This window comes from Xiphophorus couchianus, chromosome 3, assembly GCF_001444195.1.
Source record: "Xiphophorus couchianus chromosome 3, X_couchianus-1.0, whole genome shotgun sequence".
Lineage (NCBI taxonomy): Eukaryota > Metazoa > Chordata > Actinopteri > Cyprinodontiformes > Poeciliidae > Xiphophorus > Xiphophorus couchianus.
The window spans coordinates 23155630-23178515 of record NC_040230.1 but is presented as its reverse complement, the minus strand read 5'-3'; the positions used below and the strand labels follow the sequence as shown (position 1 = coordinate 23178515).

The 22886-nt window shown below is 36.0% G+C and overlaps 1 protein-coding gene across 5 annotated transcripts in view; it reads left to right on the top strand.

Moving 5' to 3' along the window:
- The window catches only part of LOC114141949 (CUB and sushi domain-containing protein 3-like), a 244962-nt gene that overhangs the window by 33672 nt on the left and 188404 nt on the right, over positions 1-22886 (top strand). For all 5 annotated transcript variants that reach the window (XM_028012891.1, XM_028012890.1, XM_028012888.1 and 2 more), the window contains exons 3-4: positions 4835-4947; positions 15497-15691. In XM_028012891.1, coding sequence (XP_027868692.1) covers positions 4835-4947; positions 15497-15691 — 308 coding nt within the window. The remainder of the gene's footprint in view (positions 1-4834; positions 4948-15496; positions 15692-22886) is intronic.

Genomic DNA, 22886 nt, shown 5'->3' with positions numbered 1-22886 from the left:
GGCACACTCCTTCCCCGACACACTAATCAGGTGGCGGGAATGTGTGACAGCTGCCTTTAGGGCTGATGTAGTGTGTTCAGGTGGAAGCAAAGGCTGCATCTGTCCAGCCAATTATTGGCCCTCTGTTCCCAGTCACATACACTCATTCTTTTGCCACTGTTTTTGCTGTGATTCATAAGCAGGGGACAATGTAGCTGCTCAGGCACCTGGTGTCTCTAAACCCGCATTGACATTTCAGGTTGGTTTGGAAACCAATGCAGATGCATGACACCTGCTCTCTCTCTCTCTATTTTCTCTCTTCTTTCTATTTTCACTCTGAGTTACTTCTGAGTTACACTTATAGTGGATCTTGAAAACTTGTTCTGGCACTTCAAAGTTTTTATTTTGTGGGCTTTTATGAAAGTTTTTTTTTTTTTTACTTGTGTGGTTCTGACCTTCTGTGGCTTCTGTTGAACTTGCTTTTATCACATGTCAAAGCAAAAAAAAGGTTAATATTCTCTGACAAACACCAAATGATCTGGCATATTTTATATTTTAAACAAATTCTAGAGTGTTAACAGACACAGTATTATAATATAAATAAAACCACAGGAAGATACAGTAGGATATTTTGAAATTTAAACTAAATCATTATGTGAAGTAATTTTTTTCATATGTTGAAAATATTGCCTCACTGCCAACAAAGCTCTTAAATTTAAAAGGCTCCCAAAGAGGTTAACTACTTGTCATTTCATATCATATTCAAACAAACGAGAATAATTTTATAATTAGCTTTTGTGGCCGATTTCAATTTTTTGGACCTGTCGACACTGATTTCATCCTATTCCACTTTTACTTTTAGTACTACTATTATCAACATCCAAAATATTTTTTTTATCTTCTGCTCAAATTGAAATTGATAAAGGCTACAATGCTGTCTCTCCCTGGATCACTGAAAATAAACAATTACAGTACAATCATGTGAGGATTGGAAAAGGTGTCAGTCAAAATCCAACGGACAACAGAAACAGCATCAAGTTTAATGATGCTGCAAGTTTTTTGACTCCTGAACAAATCATTTTTTGCAAGGCTCAAACTAAAAGTGTAACATAAAGCTAAATATTTAATTGTTCTCCAAGATTAATTCAAAATAAAGAAACACTATCAAAGAGACAACAGTTTAGATTTACTGATATGCAGCAATTTAACTCATTATGTAAATAGAGAACTGAATAAGCCTTTTTGTTCTGAAAAGTTTATAATTAATGAATTTCTAATTGTTATGCTAATTAACAATTAGCACAATTAGTGTGGCAAACCGCAGTCTCCACAGTGTGTACAACTCTGAAATTTTCCAAAAGCTTCTAACATTTTCCAATTAAATGTGTTTCATGACTCACAGAGGCTGAAGTTTGAAAGGATAAAAGTGAGCAACTGAGAAGCTGCTGACGCCTCCAGTGAAATCAATGTTTCCTTTTTACAAGGTTCCTAATTCTGATTTCATCTTTAAATGTCTTTATTCTTAACATAGAGTTATCTTCTCTGTTATAACTTTTGCACCAAAGCGTGTTCTTATTACTCTTGTTGCAAAACAAGACTTGGCTTTTGAGTTTCTGACTGGCTGGTCACTGATTGTGTTGCACGAGTTTGAATTAAAGATTTTCATTCACCAGCCAATTTCTCATCATATCCTTATATTTTATATCATTTCAGCCAAACCTAGTCATAAAAACTACTGCTCACATTTAATATACTTCCTCAGCTGCTTTAAAATGTTGCTTCATTTAAATGATAGAAATAAGTATTTTTATTTTGACCTCCTCAAGCTAAAACTACAGCCTATTTTAGCATATTTTTGTTGATGCTCAAACTCAAAAGTAATTTTTGTGCACACTTCTTTTGAATATCTAAATCATGGGCTCTTAAGTTCGAAAAGACAAGGAAAGCATTGGTGTTTAATTGTTTGACATTTTTCATCTACTCACCAGATTATCTTGTTGCCAAAGCAACAGGCTGTAATTGGTGTGAGAGCCTTTTGAGTTTTTTTTTGTTTTGTTTTATGTTAGACCCATGCTTAGATCAAGGGGTGATTTAACACAGATCTAACCTTACTTATCCCTCTCCTAATTGAAACAATTAAAACAATTACATTCAAACAATCCATCTGCGAATTAAAATTCTCTAATTGTGTTTTTAAGGTGGACATCTGTCCATATCTATACAAATCAACAAGCATACATTCATGTTTTGCAAGATGGAATCTTCTCTTTATTTTGTCTTCAGGACCAGTTTTATTTTTTGCCATTCCTTTTTGTTGTCCTCGCGTATTAATCACTTGACCACATGTTTTTATGTATTTTTTTATTTATTTTCCAGTTGTCTGAATTTTTGATCCTGAAGAGCTGTGATCTTGTTCATCAGTTGTATGTTGCTGCAGCTCAGCATCGGTTCTTGCTTGTTCTTCCTCTTTTGTATCACATGTTGCCATAGCAGCACATCTTTTTCCTGTTCTGCACATTTTATCTTCATTTTCAGTCCACTCACAGATAATGCACCAATCAGCTTTTTAAAAGTGATAACAGGTTTGTTAGGTGTTCATATTTTTCTCTTTTCTGTTACTATTGCAGGTAAGGGCTTTTTTTCTGCTTCAGTCTGCAATGCACTTGAACTGGTGGGTGCCTTTGGCCCATCAGTGTGTGAGCAGGTCGCCACACAAACTCTGATTATCCTATTCTGTTCTGTTTTTCTCAGCCAGTAATTAGTCCCCCCATGGATCCTCCTCTTCAAACTTAGGGAAAGGGGGTCATTTTAAAGACTTCCAAGCTACACATCAAACTGTTATTCTTTGAAAATACATTACTTGAACTTGAAAAAAGTACTGTGGGTTCCTCCTACTCCTTTTCACCCCCTGCAGACACAGCAGCGAATTTTGTTACTAAAGGCTTTCTGATATATGATGCAGCTTGTAAGTATTACTTTTCTAGTTCTGAACCAAGGTCAGAGTGAACTTGTATATTGGTTCATGACATTTTTCTTCATAAAGTAAATTCTTTTGCACACTAGCAATTTCTACAAATCTGCAGTGTGAGACTAAAATTGTTAATGTTTTAATTTATATTTGTAGATCCTCCCTTTAAGTTAATGCTAAGTTTGATTAAATTTTTTCAGCTTGATATATGTGTGGAGCCTGCAAAGTAAAACATATTTCCTATAAAGTTTAGCATGCGACCAGTTTTTAAACGGTAAAAGCAGATGCGATTAGTCAGAAACCTTAGACAGTAAAGGGATACAAAGTGTCAAATAAATGGCGTCCTGCCTCTTTCCTTTGCTGTTTATCATTTGAAATGCACAAACATTGACTCTTATAGACCCCAAGCTTGCCTTCACTTTTAATTTAAACCAAAGTTCCTTATAAATTGAGTACAATAGTCTTTAGAGTGATCGCGCATCTTGCAAGGTCACACTTAAGTTATGTTTCCTGTGTTTAAAATTGCATCACTGCTTGCCGCTGGTAGTGTCTGGACATGCTGTGAGTACCTTCAAAAAGGGTAATTATTTACTGCACAGTTCACTGTGCTGTAATTGGAAACTCTATTGAAGCTGTAAATACAGCCCCCTCTCTTTTGCTGTCACTGTGAGGGTTCCTGTTTTCATAGTTTGGCAAGCTACAGACATTATTTACCTGGCTTCTTGTCAAGTTGAGATTCAGTTTTAAATGGGTTCAAAACCAGCAATAAGAGGTAATGGAACATGAGGCAACTACTGCACACAAGTTTGACTTCATGTTTTGCAGCCCGGCTCACTGCTGTGAAAGGTCGATAGAACATCCGCAGCTTCTGCTGAGAAATGGTCAGCTACACATCTCTTTTACGACGTCATGAAAGTAAATGGATTTGTTTGGATCTGCACCTAATTTGAAATGCAGCAATGAATCAGACTGTTACAATATAGCTGTGAGCCCTGAAACATCTTCGACAATAGGGGCTGGTTCCCTACTTGGGTTTTGATAGAATAGTACTCTGGTTTATTACCAGTTGTTACACTTCATCTCAGTTCTGAAAGTTTTTTTTTTCTTTAGATTGAACAATGCCATTATTTGTTATGAAGGTTTTGTACATGTATGTTTTGCATAACTTTTTTTCCCAAAGTGTAAAAGGCACGTAGTACATTAGGAATTGCTTATTAAGTTTTCTAACATGTTGCAATGATTGTTACAAATAGAAAATACAGTTGCTAGTAAAAGAAATGAGGTGTGGTATGCAGCTGTATTCAACAAACCTGAATGAATACTTTTTAGAACCACCTTTACAGCAATTCGAGAGTGTCTCTGCCACATTTGCAAATCTACAGGTTGATATGTCTTTTCTGCTAAATAGCTCAAGCTCTGTCAAATTGGGTCGTGTGTGTTTATGCAGTCTGCAATTTTTGCTTGGATTTAGGTCTTGACTTTTGCTTGGCCATTCCAGGACATGAATGTCCCTTGATCTCAGTAGTTCAATTGTACTTCTGGTTGTATGTTTTGTGAACGTGTTGTACCTCAGGCTGCATAACTTCCCTGTACCTGTTGATATAAAGCATTCCCTGTGCATGATGCTGCCACCACCATGTTTCAAAATGGGACTTTGTATTCTAGGTGGTGTGGTGTCTGCAAAAAAAAAAAAAAAAAAGTTTCATGGAATGTTATGCAATGTGTTTGATCAATCTAACAGTTCACCAGGAATGAGGAATCAGGCACAATTTCATCAATATGAAAGTATTGATGTATTGATGTGAACTACCAGTATTGATAGTTAATGTGCTTACATTGTGACTGAACTCAAACATTCAGAACTGAGGTCTCCTCTCTTGTCTGCAGGTTAACAGGATTTACCATCCCTCCGCCTGTTACCAGTTCTGATTCCATTTTTTCATTGAGGCTTACCAGTGACTTTGCAGTAAGCGCTCATGGATTTAAGGTGGCTTATGAAGGTAAGAACAGCATCATTTCTGTTCTTTGACTCCTACCGTAAGAAAAAGACAGTCTTTTACATGAAATAGGCAGCTCTGCATAAATGGCTCTTCATTTAAAAGGAAGAATCCATCAATATGGGGAAAATAGACCGCCTATTCCTGAGAGAGAAAGGTGTGATCACACTTAATCTAACCGATTACTCTAGGACTTTGCTCTTGAGTTATGGAACAGTTAGGTGTTTCAATTAGGCAAATCATTCTCATATTTTCTAAATCAACATCCCTGCCCCTAAAATCTCTGAACCTCATTTGCTACTCCAGAGGTGCAGTTAATATTGCAAAGCAGATGGCAATGGGAATTAGTTGAACTAATTGATGTACCAAGATATCGTTGTAGAAGCAAAGCTGTGGAAAACTTTCTAAAAATAAACTATCGCTCTCTGTGATCACAGACCTCTGATGCAATTGTTTACTCCCCCATCAATGTTTGTATTTATTATTTCTTGTTTATGTTGTTCTAATTGAATCTATCGTCTTGGTTGTTCTACCTATTTCTTTGCTCCCAGCATCTTACTGCTATATCAGAAGTCTTCAAATTCAGGCCTCAGTGGCTGGTATCCTGCAACTTTTAGATGTCTGCTTCAACACACCTGACTCAAATGATGTGGTCATTAGTAGGACTTGACTGCTAATGACTGTTGATAAACATATCTTCTCATCTCAGTCACTCTCCCTACCTCTATTTAGTTCCTTCTCCTTTCTTCACCTACCCCAGACTTTACCACTCTAAGACCTTTAACAAAGCCATTTGTCCATTTGAACATTCTCTCACCATGATGTCTTTAGTACTATCTACCTTTTATTTTTTTAAAAACCTTTAAAAAAATTACAAGCTAACTTATATAGTTAAAAAAAATACTAGTATACATGTGGAAATGCTCCAGTTTATTCTGTGGCCATTTTATCTAAGTTTTGTCGTTATTTTGATGTGGGAGTCAGATTAAGGATTGAGCCAACGCTCTAATATGGTAATGATAAACCCATCCCATATTCTGCACAGCTCAGCTTTTTAGGTATATCACTCATTCTTTAATCGTCTAGCGTGGCAGTACATTATCCAGATTGCAGCATAAATTCCTACAAGTCCCACTCCTCCTTAAAATTATGTTTTAGTCACCATCAGTTCTTGTGTTTGCCCTATAAACTAAGAATATGACAAGATAATGTTACATTAGTTGAAGTCTTAGGATGAGAAAAAAATTATTTCTGCAGGTTTGAGGACAGGCTGCTGCAGAAGCTCTGTCTATTTCAAAAACAGTTTGCATTTGTTTAGGATCATTGTCCTCAAGGAACACTCAATTGTCAAAATGTTTGACCACAGAGTTGTTGATTCAAAATGAATAGGTATCCTGAATTCTGTCTAAAACGTATGATATTGCTTAATACGAGAGTCTTTGTTAACAAACAAACCTGTTGATATAAATGATAATTCTTATAAGAAGAGTGGTGAAGTATCCATCTGGAACAGGGGTCAAATCCCAGCCTTGAGGACCAGTGTCCTGCAACGTTTAGATATGTCTCCTTGGTGATTCAGTCAAGTCTTTAGGTATATTGAACCATGGACACATCTAAAAGATGCAGGACACCAGCCCTCAAGGCCTGGATTTGTGGAGCTTGTTGTTGGCTACAAAAATTTACTACTAAAGGACATTTATAAGGGTAAGGAGAGGAGGAATTATATAAAATTGACCTTATCAAGCTTTATTACATATAATGTTATTCCCTCGTCAAAAACATACCTGGGGTGTTGCTTTGATTCTTTTATGCATGTTTGAGAAATACTTTAATCTCCCGTGGGAACCATTCAGGAGCGCATAGATGCTTGCTCTCACAAAGCTCCTCCTCGGAGCTGCTGTTTCCAGCCTAGCTTCTGCCCCACATTGCACCCCTCTACTCCGACTCCCTGACTTAGCCCCTTCAGACTAGCAGCAGCAATTAGCAAACACCTGATGGAACTACTAGTCTGCTGAGGTTATCAAATGAACTACATCTCAGCCCAACATTCCTAAGTACTGTTCTAAATGTCTTAATAAAAGAGCATTGTTGTGCTGAAGGCAGAGTGTCACAACAGGAAATTGTCTTATTACAGATTAAAATTTCATGTCATCAAAGGGTGGTGTTAAATTTCTTTTAAGTCATATTTGATATCTACAACTGAAAGTAACAATTACTTCATTTTGCTATAAAATGTCACTATGTGCCTGGAAAATGCGCAGTACCACCCATTTAACTAAATACTAGGAGGAGCATATTGTACTAAGAATATTTTTGAACTGTCCCCCATACAGAAAATCCGCATAAAATAAATTTAATTGAATATCAATAAAACCTCGTATTGAATTGCACAATTTATTCTGACATTTATGGCCAAGAGGGCACCTAATCTTCTTTCTGATATTTTATATCTACAAATTTTGCATATCCTTATTCATGGATTACAGTGTTACATTGCTCCTGTATGTCTCATCACTGGTGACCTTTCACATTTGTTATGGTCACCATTTTGTGCCCTACAATATTTGGAGATTTGATCTGTTGTTTACAATCAGCAATTGATCCTTTTGTTGTAACTGCATTAAGAAAATTTAAAGGAGAGCAAGTGAACCGTTACTGAACTTTTTTAGGTTTATCATTTAAAAACACATGAACAGCCTAAACTCACCAATAAAATATTTACTCCTTGCCATGCTGACTCTCTCGCTGCCTGCACTGTCCTTTTTATGCCAAAGTGGTTAGCTTTGTCTTTCACATGAATATGTATGTGCTGCTCTTTCTTATGACTAAGAATGTGTGATGCTTTAAGAGTGTTAGAGATGATTGAATCTTGACCACAATTGGATTTTAATCTTTCCTCTACAAGAAGGACGCAATGAAGGACACGTTCCGACTGAATCTAATTTCTCAATGGCCTGTCGATATATCAAGTATTTCTGTGAATTGAATTTACTGATTAGAGCCACTTTTGAAACTTTCTGGGTTCAAGAAAAAATGTTGCTTGAAAAATGTTGGAAAGATGAAACTGCTTTTATTGAGGTGTTAGGATTTGGGGCCTTTTGTGGAACGCATCCAGGCAATGAAGGCTACTACTTAAATTGACTAGACATATACGTATATGACACAGCATACGCTTCACCTTTGGTGATGCTTGTATTTGTAATAAAAGCATTACAACCTCAGTCTCAAACGTGCCTGCCTGTTTTTAGGATACTTGACCCATAAAATATAATTTCTTTTTTCCCCCCCAAATCAGATTGTTTGTGTCATTGCAGATTGTCCGTTGAGCCAGAAAAGTGTCTGTCTGCATGGATGAGCATGTGTTGTTTACCAGCTGCTTTGCACTGTGATCTAACACAGCTTCAGTCAGTACACTTTTCCCCACCTGCATAAAAACACTCTGCTCATCTCAGCAACCAGTGAAGCATCTAGCTGGGAAGCCGGTCTACGCTGGCTTCTCCTGTGGGGAAAGTGTGCTCGCAACACTGCGACTCCGTCAAACTTCCATCTTCTTCAAAGGCTACAGAGTCATTAGATATACAGGAGAAATAAATAGCTCACCCCAGAGAAATCTCAAATTGAAATTCCTCATTCACTTTTTCGCATAACTCTCTCCTTACTGCTGCTATGTAGAATGAGACAAGACAGACCCACTTCTATTGTCTGTGTGTTTCAGTGAAGTGCTTTATTATAATTATGCAACCTTTTGCTATTTTTCTTATCTGGACTATACGTTTGTGGAAAAGGCGAAATATGTCTATAATTAACTTTTTTTCCCCAATTTTCAAACAAGTACTACGTTCTCTCTAGGTCCAAAAAGGTTATAGACATTTAGGTGTAGGTTACACTATAATGCAGCATATCATTGTTTTGTTTATTTAGCTTTCCTGTAGAATGACTTCTGTTTATACATCAGGTAATGTTTTATGACACTTTTAGATTAAAATTGCTTTGTATGCATTAGTTTCCTGTTTAATGAGAATGTTTTGCACATAAAGCCATCCCTCGGAGTTTCTGAGCTGCTGTTTTTGCAGGATTCAGTTAGATCGAGAATTTATTTGGGGACTTCTTGACAGCAATACTTGTTTGCCGATGGCTAACACCGCAACTAAAACATTATTTCTTGTGTGGGTTCTCATAAAAATTTAAAGTCTGGTACAATATTAAGGGCACGTTGTTATTCATGTGTGCTTTTGTGCCCTGAAGTTTAACACAAAGTTATACTGCATGCTAATACTACACTAAGCTGTCTTTTGTTTAGTTTCTTGAAGTGATCTCAGAATCACTCTGCAGAATGAATAGGTCACTGCATGACCTGAATATGCTGGTTTTGTAATGTTGCCTGTATGTTTTGGGTGCTTGCTATAGTAGTAGACCCTAACCATAATCCAAAGTCTTACAGCTGTGAGGAAATGGGTTCTTGTCCAAGATTTTACAGTATGTGGGCCTACTGGCCCCTCCATTCAAAATTGAAATTGTTCTACACCCTGGGAGAAAAAAAAAGTCAGAAATTGAAACTCTTATTTCCGTAGAGGTTAACAATCTTAGAAAATCAGGAGATGATCAAATACCTGCTTTTCTTACTGCAAGGATATCACCATGTGATACTGTCTACTTGATACATAACTTCAAAAGAATATTAAGGCCATTTACATTATTCACAACATGCATTTTTCAAGACTGAAAATTCTTCTTATTGTTGCCAAGTTTTTATTTATCCATGTGCAATCTGCTATATCTTCCTGCAACATCTGGCAGCTAAAATGAGAGCTATCTTTAGGTACAAGGTTCAGAGGGTACAGTCTGTTTTTCAGCGTGAATTGTAACATTCTGGAACAGCAAGTTCCCAGTTGTTTTTTTTTCTGGTCTGTTCATGTGTTAGCAACTTTTTATTCACACTACAACAACATTGCACATCAAGCTAAAACATTAGAAACAAAACAGGTTTAATTCCCATGGATACAAACAAACTAAGCCAGAGTTTCCAATCAATTAATTGTTAAAGTGATTCATGGTCCTCAGAGTTTTAAAATGTTGTTTTTTTAGTGGATAAATTTTTCTTTGCCAGTAAACCAATACAGTAATTATCTATCTGTATTTTTTTCATCCATTTTATGTTTTTCTAGCCAAACAATGTGCAATCCATATAATAATTTACCAGGCTGTTCGTTTTGTACCTTTATGAAACACCAGACACACAAATAGGTTCCATACAATGCTTTATCTATTGATTGTTAACTTTTAATGGTTCAAAAATAACTTAAGGTATTAATAATCAGGGGTGGACTCTTGGTAATCTAGTTGTTTCTGAATTTTCTTTCCTTCAAACCTGAAATAACGAAGTAAGTTTGCTTTTCAGTGACTATTCATGATTTGATTTCAGACTATCTTTGTTTTCTGAAGTCAGACTACAAAGCCCAGGTGTGATTACCCTAAGTTCTCAAGAGCCGGTGTCCTAATGGCTGAATTGTCTCCTGAGTTATGAACTTGAAATAATTCCTTTCATTCACCTCTGCTGAACCACCTAAAGCATGCAAGTCACCAGCTCTTGAGGGCCAGAATTAGCTGCTACTGTATGTAATCACACTTTAAGGTGATTGATCTATTGAATTTTTGTGGGCTAGAAAAATACCCTGCCTTAGGTAAATACCCCTGCAACATATTATCTCATACTTTAGCATGCACAGTTTAATCACCAGATAAGTCACTTTTCTTTTGTTGACATGTTGAAAATACATTTGACTGCATGGTGGTACTAACATGGAATATTGACCATAGTATTCAGAGAATTTTTAAATACAGTAATACGTACAGTACAGACCAAAAGTTTGGACACACCTTCTAATTCAATGGGTTTTCTTTATTTTCATGACTATTTATAAGGCAAGAAATCCCACTTATTAACCTGACAGGGCAGGTTGACCTATGAAGTGAAAACCATTTCAGGTGACGACCTCTTGAAGCTCATCAAGAAAATGCAGAGTGTGTGCAAAGCAGTAATCACAGCAAAAGGTTGCTACTTTGAAGAAACTAGAATATAAGGAGTATTTTCAGTTGTTTTACACTTTTTTGTTTAGTGCCTATTTCCACATGTGTTATTCATAGTTTTGATGCCTTCAGTGTGAATCTACAATGTCAATAGTCATGAAAATAAAGGAAACTCATTGAATTAAAAGGTGTGTCCAAACCTTTGGTCTGTACTGTAGTTCAACAATAATCTAAGGCCCGTTGCCTCTCTTAGGCCCCACAATCCAAAACTTCTCCAGTTCTCATGTATGATAATTGTTTTGATTGGTATATGGGGAAGGAAATGGTGCACACAATGTGGATTTTAAAATTATTCCTAGGGGTTAAGTGTCAAGGTTCCAATGGGGTCTAAGAGTAAAGAACTTGTGAAGGGAAAGCATCGACAATGGTGGGTTAAAAGTACAATCGGGCCTGAGAAGGAGACCTGCCGTAGGACTGAATATGTTCAATGGCATGCTTTGTCTCAGGAGCGAGGTTCTCTGCAGTAGAACGCTTATCCCCACCCTTTGTTCCAATACACACACAATATACAGAACACAGGTGCATCAGAACATACATACTGTAGTACAAACATGCGATGAGACTTGCTATTTCATAAAAAAACTCTTCATTCCTTATGTTTAGATTTACATAGTACACATTTGTCTGAAATACCAAATCTGTGGCAAAATAGGAGACACTGAAAGCAGCTTTAGGAACCGATTATTTCAATGTTGAAAAGTTGTTTTCTTCAAAGAGTATCTAGGGTTTGCACTTACATTCTCCACCGGTACCTGGCACCTATCTAGACTGGACCAGCTTTGTCACTGCTCTGCAGATTGGCACCTTCGTACCAGCAAAGCTCTTCTTTGAAGTAGGAAGAAATGTTCTGTTAACGCAGTTTACCGCTGGATTCAGTTTGTGCAGTGCAGGCACAAAATAACAGAAACTCTGACGTTGCAAAAGGAACTTTGAAAAAGTCTCTGTGGTCTGAAACCACTTTCTGTTGCTGCAGCATTGTTAAGGTAGTTTATGTCAGCAGGAGTATATCAGCTTTTGCCGTTCAAAGTGAATTAATAACTGAACTGCAATAGTAATTTGCTCAAATTTATGTTAGAAAACCAGACTTCAAAGTCGGTCAGTGCAATTTACTTAGCGTCACTAACTCAAATATATACATTCTACGCATCTCTACATCTCTTTTGATCATTCAAACATGGTGCAGTGTATGCGTGTGTGAACAAGTCTTTTTGAATCCTGCTTTGTTGGTTCAAATAATTAAACACAAACAGATGGGAGATGTCAAAAATAATTATTTCACCAGGCTGCACAATTTGTTAAAGTGTTCAGTAACAAGTTTCTGGGGAACTCTGCATCGAAGGGTTTTTAGGTGATTATTACACATAAAGTCACATTTTCTGAGTTCCTTTGGAGAAATGAGCCAACTGTTTGATGTGAGATTTATTTTATACATTCATATTTATCATTAAAAGAATTGAGCATGGAGTGAAAGTCTGTCACGACTGAAATTATTTTTAAAGAAAACTATTTGTCAAACATGACTCATTATATCCACTCTGAGCCTCACAGGTGTTAAATGTTTGCTGACATGAACTCTTGTCAGTTCTCATTTTGCCCCAAGCTAAACTGTCAACACTTGGTGTCAGTTGTATAACCAGCAAAAGCTGAATTGGAAAAGACACGCATCACTGCACCGTGGGATGGAATAACGGCTCTGCAGATTTTGTGGAGATTTCTAAAAGATTTTCTAAAAGGGATTTAAATTTATTTAAAGATCAGTCAAAGCAATAGAGGAATAAAAATTCCTCTTTACTATAAAGTTGCAGCAGTTAGACCTTTGAAGCTAATTTCCATGTTTTGCTAAGCTTTGACCTTGACATTCAAATTATTCTTTGAGAAATAAAATGTATAAGAACGGTATTTAAAAAGTTTTTACGTCTTGACTTGAACTCTCAATAAATGTTTCTCTTAGAAGTAGAGGCAACACCACAGTAAATGTGTGTGAGAGCACCCACTATAAAAAAAGGTTTACTAAGTGACAGTAAAAAATAATTAGAGTTCACTTTTTGTCACAATGCATCCCTAGCATTACTGAAACAACAGTCTTTGTGTGTATTCAGTTCAGAATGTAGATCCCTTGCTTTAGCGCTGAGATTTCCCAAACCCTGCCAGCATTTCCAAATTCATCATGTTCCATATCAGGGTTTGAAAGCTCAAAAGGATAAAACAGAGCATCCTTGCTGTAAAACCTTCAGCTTTGCTGTTATCTGTTGGAATCCTGCTAACTCCTGCTTTGCCTCAGCTGGGAATGAACCACAGACCTGTCCTGACATCTCATTAAAAATAATTTCATTTTTAGCAACTTGTTGCATCCCTGCCTCCTCTGAACTGTATTTACTTAAAAGCTAGGTTTCAGTCTTTATCCCTAAGGAAGACCATCTATATCTTGTAGAGTTTTTGTTAACATGACCAGTGGAAACATTTTGAAAGGTGATCAGTAGTTATGAGATGACTTTGCTGTAAAGCCGGTAAAGATATTTGCAGCGATTAATGAAAGGATGTATGCCATTTTCAACATTTTAAATATCAAAAAGGATAAAATTGCTGTCAAAATTGATGCCCCTTTACTTTGTTTATTATTGCTGTCTTGATGCTGTTCATAAACAAGCTTCTTGATGGAGTGAAAATTTTACATCTAAACCTGCCTGCAGTATGGATAATGTTGTGCTTAACTGTTTGTATAACTTCTCTAATCGATGTTAAATTTGTGACTCTCATGCAACGCACAACAGACAACATGAATCCATCTCAATGAAACTGAAACTTTGTTTTTGTCATTATGTCAAGCGTTTCACTCATAGCTAAAATGTTGTGCATGCTTATACATGCCATACTTTGCTTTGATTAATGGGTAAAAAGCAATTTTTTGAAGAAACAAGAAATGAAAAATTTGACATTTTGAAAAGTGGTTGGCACTCTGGCTACAAGAAACAGGTTCTTAAACTTTTTAGAAGTGACATAGAGAATATCATGTCCTTTTGTTTAATTGAAAAGACAATTTAATAGATTTGGCCATCAGGGGCGGACTGGTGAAATGTAATATTCACAGAATGCGTCCTTTTCAAGATGATAAAGATCATAAGCACATTTCAAATTTTAAGGATAACCTTAGTAGGCACAACTCATGTTTGCTCAGGCTTAGAGATCATAGGAATAATTTATGCAAGACAGACCACAGCTGCCATTTTTCTACAGAATTAGAAAAATGCTGCTCAAGATTTTTATTAATTAGAGTTGTTTGATTGCATTGAGTAGCAGTAACACCATATTTGCAGAGTGAAGAAACATGCTTGGGTTTTGGTCCTCGCCAGATGGGTATGGATCTCCACGGCTGTTTTGCCACCTATTTCTGTCCTTATTTAAATGTCATTTTCAATCAGTTCTTGGCAAATCAGCAAATAAAACATTTGGGCCTACACTTTGGCCAATATATGCCAAAAACGTTGTGAGCTAGGTCTTTATGTGTTTTATAAAGTAGCCTATAGTAAAGGTTGTAAGGGACATCAATAAGCCTAAAGAGCAACAAATATTGATCTTTTCCTTTTACTGACAGTCTAGTATAATTGTGCTGTTTTCTAGATCACACAACAAAAAATAAAGTACCCTTAATATAATTATTATAATTTGGAAACAACTCAGATGATGTAAATGTGTAATGAAGAAGTGAATATTAATTATTCAACATAATTGAGGTGTTTTGGCTAGCTCGAATAAAAATGGACAGAATTTGTAGTCTGTAGCTACCAATTTACCATGATAACGATAATTGTACACAATGTTTACAAAACAGTGATTTTAATATTTTATTTAAACCACTTTGTCCACTGCCAATTTCAATGAGGTTATCAAATGTTTATTTATTTATTGCCATGGGCTGGTTTTGTTTTTTATAGAGGATTTCCGATGGATGAAATGCCTAAAGACTACAATCAATTTCTGAGTCCTTCTCATTGGCATTTATTGTATTTGCAATAAAAAAAAAATATTGTTTAGCTTTTAACAACATATCTCCAATCTATAATCTATAATCCCTCCATATCCTTCAAAGCCAGCTAATGAGTACTGTACCCTTTCATGTAGGTTTAAAACAGAACATTTCCTTAGCAGAATCCAACTTCTTACCCTTTTAATTTAGCATTGTTTTACTTTGTATGTTTTTGACAAATTAATTTTATTTATTTATTTTATGCAAAAAGGTGGGTAAAGCAATACTCTCCAATAGGATTTAGCTGTCCAGTCTGAATTAGCAAAACCCTTTATTAAACTCTTAAACAGGATGCTCCCTCATTGTACCAAACCTGCCAGGTCAAAATGACAAATAACTTCTGTGACTTGAAAACTAGCTAAGTGAGCAAAAGTAATGATTGTTGATATAACACAAATTGTCTTACTAATTTTGTCTTTCCTTCTTGACTTTCTTTTGTAGAGTTGCGAAGCAGCTCATGTGGAAACCCAGGAGTTCCCCCCAAAGGGATACGCAATGGTACTCAGTTCAACGTAGGTGACAAGATCCGCTACCGATGTGTCACAGGCTACGTCCTGGACGGACATTCGCTCCTCACCTGCGTGACCAGCACAGCTGGCGTGTCAGTGTGGGATTTTCCAGTGCCAATCTGCAGAGGTAAGATTTTCTTTTATTACTAAAAATTAAAGGAATGTGGTCTTTTGGTCTTGTACCTACATTTTAGTGCAGCTGTACAATATGGTTTGAAAGAGTACTTGATGTCATTTTACATTAGTGTTCCCCTAAGAAATTTAAAACGAGGAGGTGACGAGTTTATCCTGACCTTCTCTTATTAGCTGCTAAGTGTTAATTGCTTTTTAATGATTGACAGATTGATGGTTATGAGATTGGCTTACATATTAGCTCCTCCTGTACTAATGCATGACAGAACCCTTCATTAGAGCAATAAATATATTTGCCATCAGATGGGATGGAATATTTTTAATCATGTTGATGGAGATGATTGGAGATTCCATGGTTTAAAAGGTTAATTAAATATTTATCTCTGGGGGACAACTAGCTTGAATATATGAATGTTTTCAGCCATAGTTTTTGCAGCTTTTAGTCTATATTTGACTGATAATGACTGGAACACTTTTAATCTCCTGTGGGATCATGTGTTCAGTCATTTGTGAGGCATACTGCTGACAGTTCAGCTTACAAATCACCATAGAATAAATTCCCAACATGCCAACAATGCCCATACCTTGCATGCAAACATTTAGATATTACATTGTGTTAAATCATAACATCACCCAAGTAAGCACATAAACAGCATTTAATGAGGAAAATTGAGTCTACATTACTGTAGCTACAGTGTTATGTTTTTATGCATATACAGAGAGTTATATAAATGTTTTCATGTGGTTCCAGAGATGTAGAATAACCAGGAATCTGTGTCGTCAAGCTCTTTTACCAGGCCATAAAGTATGCAGAATGAGAGGAGACACTTCAGCATGATGATGATGATTTCTATCTGACAGCTGGTTGATGAATGATGGACTAGAGCTCTTTAAATCATGCAATTTATTCCTTTCTGTTTTTAAATGAGGTCCATTGTTAAGGACTGACCCAGATAATCCTTTTCTACGTTATCTGAAAGCTATTTTGAAATGTAGGTGTTCTAAGATATTTCTGAATGCTTTAGGGCTCATGGATGGACAAGTCCAGGTCCATTAAACATAGCCATATGTAATCATCACATTTTATATTAATTGAAATAAATTAATTTTTCACTGGAGTCAAATCTACTTTAATTCAATGTTTAATTAAAGCTTTACTTACTGCCTATTCATTTTGGTTAGCATTTGCTTTCATTGTTTATTTTACTTGAACTGTATTCAATCCTTTTCTATGCTGTGAAACTTTAATACACAAAGAGCCACAATTTAAAAACTTGGACAAAGCTGTAGGCTAACCTTGATATTTATTTTAAAAAAGTAATTTTTCATTCTCTTCAGAAATTATGACGAGCTTTTTAGTGTGAAGAGAAGCAAAGTTTAATACTACAAGCAAATGTGATGGCAAATGTCAAATAAATGACACAATAAAAAATGGTGGTTTTATTTTTCTTCTGGGACAAGTTTCAAGGGTAACATTTTTAGAGATTATAGTAACTATAACAAGAACAGAATTTTAGTTATTAGAATTTTAGAATTATAGTTATTTTCTCAAAACATTACATTAATCTCAAAATTAGTGGAATATTTTGAAAAAATAAAACACAGCTAAGTTATTTGTGGGGATCAAATAGTTATAACTAATATAACTAATTGGCTTCATCATTCATAAGAATACTCAAATAGTAAAAAGAAAAGTACATTTATAATCAATAATACAAATGAAAATGAAATGATTGGTTTGCAGCTATAAAAGCAAAGAATGAAGGAAGAATGTAGTAATGGATACAAAACTGGGAGGTGATCTGACCCAGATGTTTTTGAAATCCTTTATGTTTGAATTTTAAAAGTATTCTCTGTTGTGCGTTTTGCTTTTTCTCAAAAATCATTCAGTTATTCCTGTGAAAGCAGGCCAAAGGCACTTTTTATCCATTAATTTCATCGTTAGCTGCTGAGGCAGTTTACTTAGCTGTACAAATTCTTCAAACTAGAGGTTAAGCTTCAAAGGGGTCAAAGATTTCTCTCATGTTAATATTTAATGGTGAGAAATGCCAATACCAGCAGAGCAAATGCAGGATTTCACTTCACAATAGAAAACATGGAACAATGAAAATAGCTTGGCATATGTTTGAAAAATGGTGGGCTTAGAGGCTGGAGAAAGCTGTTGTGAAGGGTTCCTTTCCATTTAGGGATGTTTCTGGCCTCTGTTGCCACAGGCCAGAAACATCCCTTCATTCTAGTGCAGCACAGCCACTGCTTGAGCCATAATCTCTCAGCAATATCTGGGCCTGCTCCTCTATGCAGCCAGATGGTCCTTTGATCTTATTTCCTCGGAGATCCTGCCTTCTGCTCATCACTGATTGTTTTAAGGTGAACACACAGCAACACAAATCCAGTTTCCCCCCTCCAACTGCCATCCTTGGTTGCAACAACTTTAATTGTTCTGGGGGAAGTTTGGTCCTGTCTTCTTTGGAGAATTGCTTTAATTCAACCATCTTGGATCGTTTTAAAACATGTACAGCATCTAATTACGATTTAGATCTAATGTTTGACTAGGGCACCCCCTCAAAAATGTTTGAGCCAGTCAAAGGTGGACATGCTTGTTTACTGGCTTGAAAGTTGAGCTAAGTCGTGAACAACACATATGATGGACATAGAGGGGTAGGAGAAATAATATGGCAAAGTGTGACAAAATAATCTTAGACATATCTCCGTTTAATTTCTACTGCATAAGCATAGATTCAGTGAAATTTATGGAAGAGAGAAATATTATTCTAAAGGAATAGAAATATGACACAGTCAATAATGGATAGGAAAAAAATGCACAAAGTAAAATTAATGGTTACAGTGCATTCCATAACACCTCCATTTTGATACCTTCTGTTGAAATTGTCTCTTGACATTCATTAAACTATGCAATGAAACTGCAAACAGGGGACAGGATGGTAGCATGAGAAAATGGTCTATTAATATGCTGTCATTTTGGCTGCCAGCCACACTTCAACAGAATAAGAAAATTAGGCTACAGGAATCCTTTGTTAAAAAACTCAAAACATTCAGCTATGCCATCTCAGTGATATAAAAACTTTGCCAACATGCTCTGAGTTTCTTACAGGTTGTTCTTATATGCTGAGATTGGCTAAATAGCTGACTACTAGAAGCCAAAATTTGACTAAGTAGCTGAATTTTATACATTTGGTTCCATGTCCATTAACACTGATTGTAAGTTTAATAATGAGATGATAGAGATTCAGGTCATTCGTGAACAGAACAAACCTTACCATTATTGTGTAATTTCAATTGATCCTTTAATTTCTTGTTATTCGCCTGTTCTTTTCTTGAAGCTCATTTAAACTTAAGAAAGGATAAAAGATGGCTCCTATAATGTAATGAGCCACAGCAATGAGCATTAAGCAATATAATTGTACCTCTGCACCCATTACAGACCTATTCCCATTCTTCAACCTAACTGGTATTTGACATGACATGCTGCAGAGCAAATGAGAGACATTCTGTAGAAAGTGCCACTGCTTTACATTAACATGGGTATTATTATAAAGGAAAAACCTTAGGTAGTGTTGAAAATTATACATGACTTCCTTCCTTTCTATCCTTGGGGGTGAATATTTCAAAGTAGAAAGACAAATGGTGTATATCTGATCAAAGTCAAGGAGAGGGAGGTTTAATCCCTCCTCAAGTAGCATTAGATTGCTGATGCTGGGGATGTAAATGAGCTCAACTAAACCAGTCCTAATCCTCACACAATCTTTTTTCCTGACACCATTTTTTTAAGAAAGACCCTTCTTCGTTTTCAAATCCAGAGCATGCTCTATCGATTTGCTAAGGAACATATTGCCCAACATTCAGTGCCTCTACTATGTTGATAAACAATATTTGATAAAACTTTGCCTGAGATTTTATCATGTAACCTAGAACAACCTGCAAAGTTCTACTAGAGTGAAGGTATTTAAAATATTGTCACTGCAAAGTGTCTTTAAGTCTCTGCTAGCATTTTGCATCTCATAATTTACAATACTATGCATGGCTGCTTCTCCATGAAATAGACAAGAAACCTGTCTTGCTTCCCTTGCATAGTTATGAGTTTCTTTCTACTTCAAATCGTTGCTTTAATTTTCAGAGCAATTTGTCTTCATCTGTAGACACATTGAGTCTACAGGTGATGGAGTTTTTATGATCTTTCACAGGCATAAATACGTTTTTCTTTTTTATTATTTATTTATTCACAAATCTTTAGCCTAGCTATTAGTAAAAAAAATCTATACACATTATTGGATGATTATTCTTGATAAATACAGTGCTTGCACTAAGTGGGCTGTTAATTAACCTATGTTTTTATCACTTGGGCAATGTGTTGCCCTGTTGTAACCTTTAGGATAAGTTGTTGTCTTTAAATCAGTTTGCCTATAACAAAAGCTTAATATACTCCCACTGATTAAAGACTTTATTATTACTTTATTTTGAATAATTATGGGTAATAGCACAAGGCCATTGCAGAGATGCCATAAACACTGTGAAAACATTCTTTCAGCATTTTTCTATGCTTAAAATCTGGAGACCTTTTATGTATTTTCCAGGAGCATAAGGCCATTTTATAATACCAGGTTATCTTCAGTTGGTATAAAAAATGCTGTATCTATCAAACGTAACTTAAAATAAATTTTACTTTCAACTTGATACAGTTTGAAATTGGCCTCTGTCTCTTTAAGAAGCTCCTGCCCTTTTGTGACCTGACAAAAAAGTCTTGTCATCTTTTTTGACAAGTCACTCTTGTCAAAAAAGGTGACAAGAGTGACTGGCAAGAACTGAATGATTTGTAAACACAATATGCTGCTAAGTATGCTGAAGTTAGTATCTGCTTCAGAAGTTCCTAATGAGGCAAAACTAATGGTCTACTTTAATGAGTGTGGAATGTGTTATCACCGCTTCAAAATCCAAAACTTAGATCAAATCTTGACTTTTTTCTGACATTAGCACCACCTTAAAATTATATAACTATAACCGGCTGGATTGGTAAGTGCTAGATCACTAACTTGATTCTTTTTACTTTTTGTGAAAACGAACAAGGGCACAGTTAGTTTTCCCAAAAATATTAGTGTTCATTCAAATATCACTGAACTGGATGAAATCATCCAGCTTTCATTTCATAAAAGCTGTATGCATTGCAACACCACTTTAACTAGACATTGCCAGGCATCATTAGTCACTCTGTCGAGTCTCTACTGGTTCCTAAATATAGGCATGTCAGAATTACATGATTGTGTTTATTCTGGTTTGCAACAAAATGCAACTCAAATAATCTATTTCTGTTCCTTTGACAACAAAACTGTATCTTATATAGAACACCGTTTTCTATTTATGTAACTATTCTGACTATAACAATCAGCCTTTCACTTGTCATGTGGGCAAGCGTGGTTGGCAGCATCAAAATCAAATCTCATTGGAACAAGTAATAATCTGATCTTCAGTTCTTTGTTCTTAATTGCTAGAAACAGTCAAACATCTAAACTCTGTTACATTTGAACAATACAATTTAGAAGTAGGCAATTAGTGATTTGTGACAAATGTGCAGCATCAAATAAAGCGACGTTGAGAAAGAAAATGGTTAATTACATTTGATGTTTGCCAGGAACTCTTTCTATTCTAACTTTCCCTCAGAATTTCGCAATCACAAGGTGTTAACTTTGAGATTCAGCTTGTAAATGGAATAGAAGATTTTCCATCTAAGCAACAACAACAACAAAAAACCTTAGCTGGTGAAAATGACATTGCAACACTGCAATGCTGATTATAAAACCACAGTACTATATGCTGACCATAAGGAATACTGTTCTTTTTCCTGCAGCCATTTTACAGCAGAAATTTTGACTTAACATTATTAACCTAGAGCAGGTATGTCCAAAGTCCGGCCCGAGGGCCAATCACGGCCCGCGGTCAGATTTCATACGGCCCGCAGCTTCGGTCTTATAATGTATTATTTATGGCCCGCTTGCACTGTCAAACAGAATAAATAAATCATAAAACTTGAAACTGTAATTCCTCCTTTCACCAAATGGTGGCAGCACCACTTTAATACTATCAGTCTCTGCCTCCGTGCAGCGAACCGCTCTCCGTTCATTTCTGCCATGGCCACTGCAAAGAAAACAAGTTGACAGTGAGGGCCGCCGCTTTCAAGAGAGATGGGAATTACAATACTTCACTGAAAATCAAGCCAATTGTGCTTGTCTAATTTGTAATGAGACGGTTGCCTTGTTTAAGGATTTCAACGTAAAGAGACACTACCAGACTAAACATGCTAACACATACAACAAGCTAACAGGGAGTGACCGTGCTGAAAAAATGAAGCAGCTCCAAGCTGCACTGGCATCACAACAGCGATTCTTCACGCGGGCCTGTGAGTCAAAAGAAAATACCACCAAAGCAGCTACGAAGTGGCCAGGTCAATAGCTAAACATGGCAAACCTTCTACTGAAGGTACATTTATCAAAGACTGTTATGAAAATGGTGGAGAACATTTTGCCCTGAGAAGAAGCAAGAATTTGAGAAAAATGTTTGCCTGGCAGTAACAGTGTGGCACTGAGAGTTGAGGACATGAAACTGAGTATTTTGAACGGTAACGTCTGTCACTATCAGCAGTGAAAAGCCAATCGAACATTTATGGCACTTATTTTTATTAAACTCTTGAGTAACATTTGGTTATTACTGTTGATGTTATGAACTTGTAGATGTGACAAACTATTACTTTCTGAAAGATATTGTAAATGACAAGAGCAAAATTCACTTGTTTTAAGATTTAATAATAACAGACAACTTTGCATTACTTATAACTCCTGTTTAAAATGTTCTTGAGGCAAAGATATTTTTAAACTCATGTAAATTTAAGGTATTTCATACAGTTTGTTCAATGTTATCTGACTCTCCAGATATGAATGAAAGGCAGAATTTGGGTTTTTAGAGTTATTCTCATCTGCCTGAGTGGCTTATATTTGGTTATTTTGTCATTTGAAAAATAAAGATAATTGTGACAATGAAAATTGTTTTATAACGGTGTGTATTTGCATGAAACGTTTGTAGTTAAAAAATGTCCGAACAAACTATTGGCCCCCGGGCATCTTCACTTTATCAAATCTGGCCCTCTTTGCAAAAAGTTTGGACACCCCTGACCTAGAGTGTAG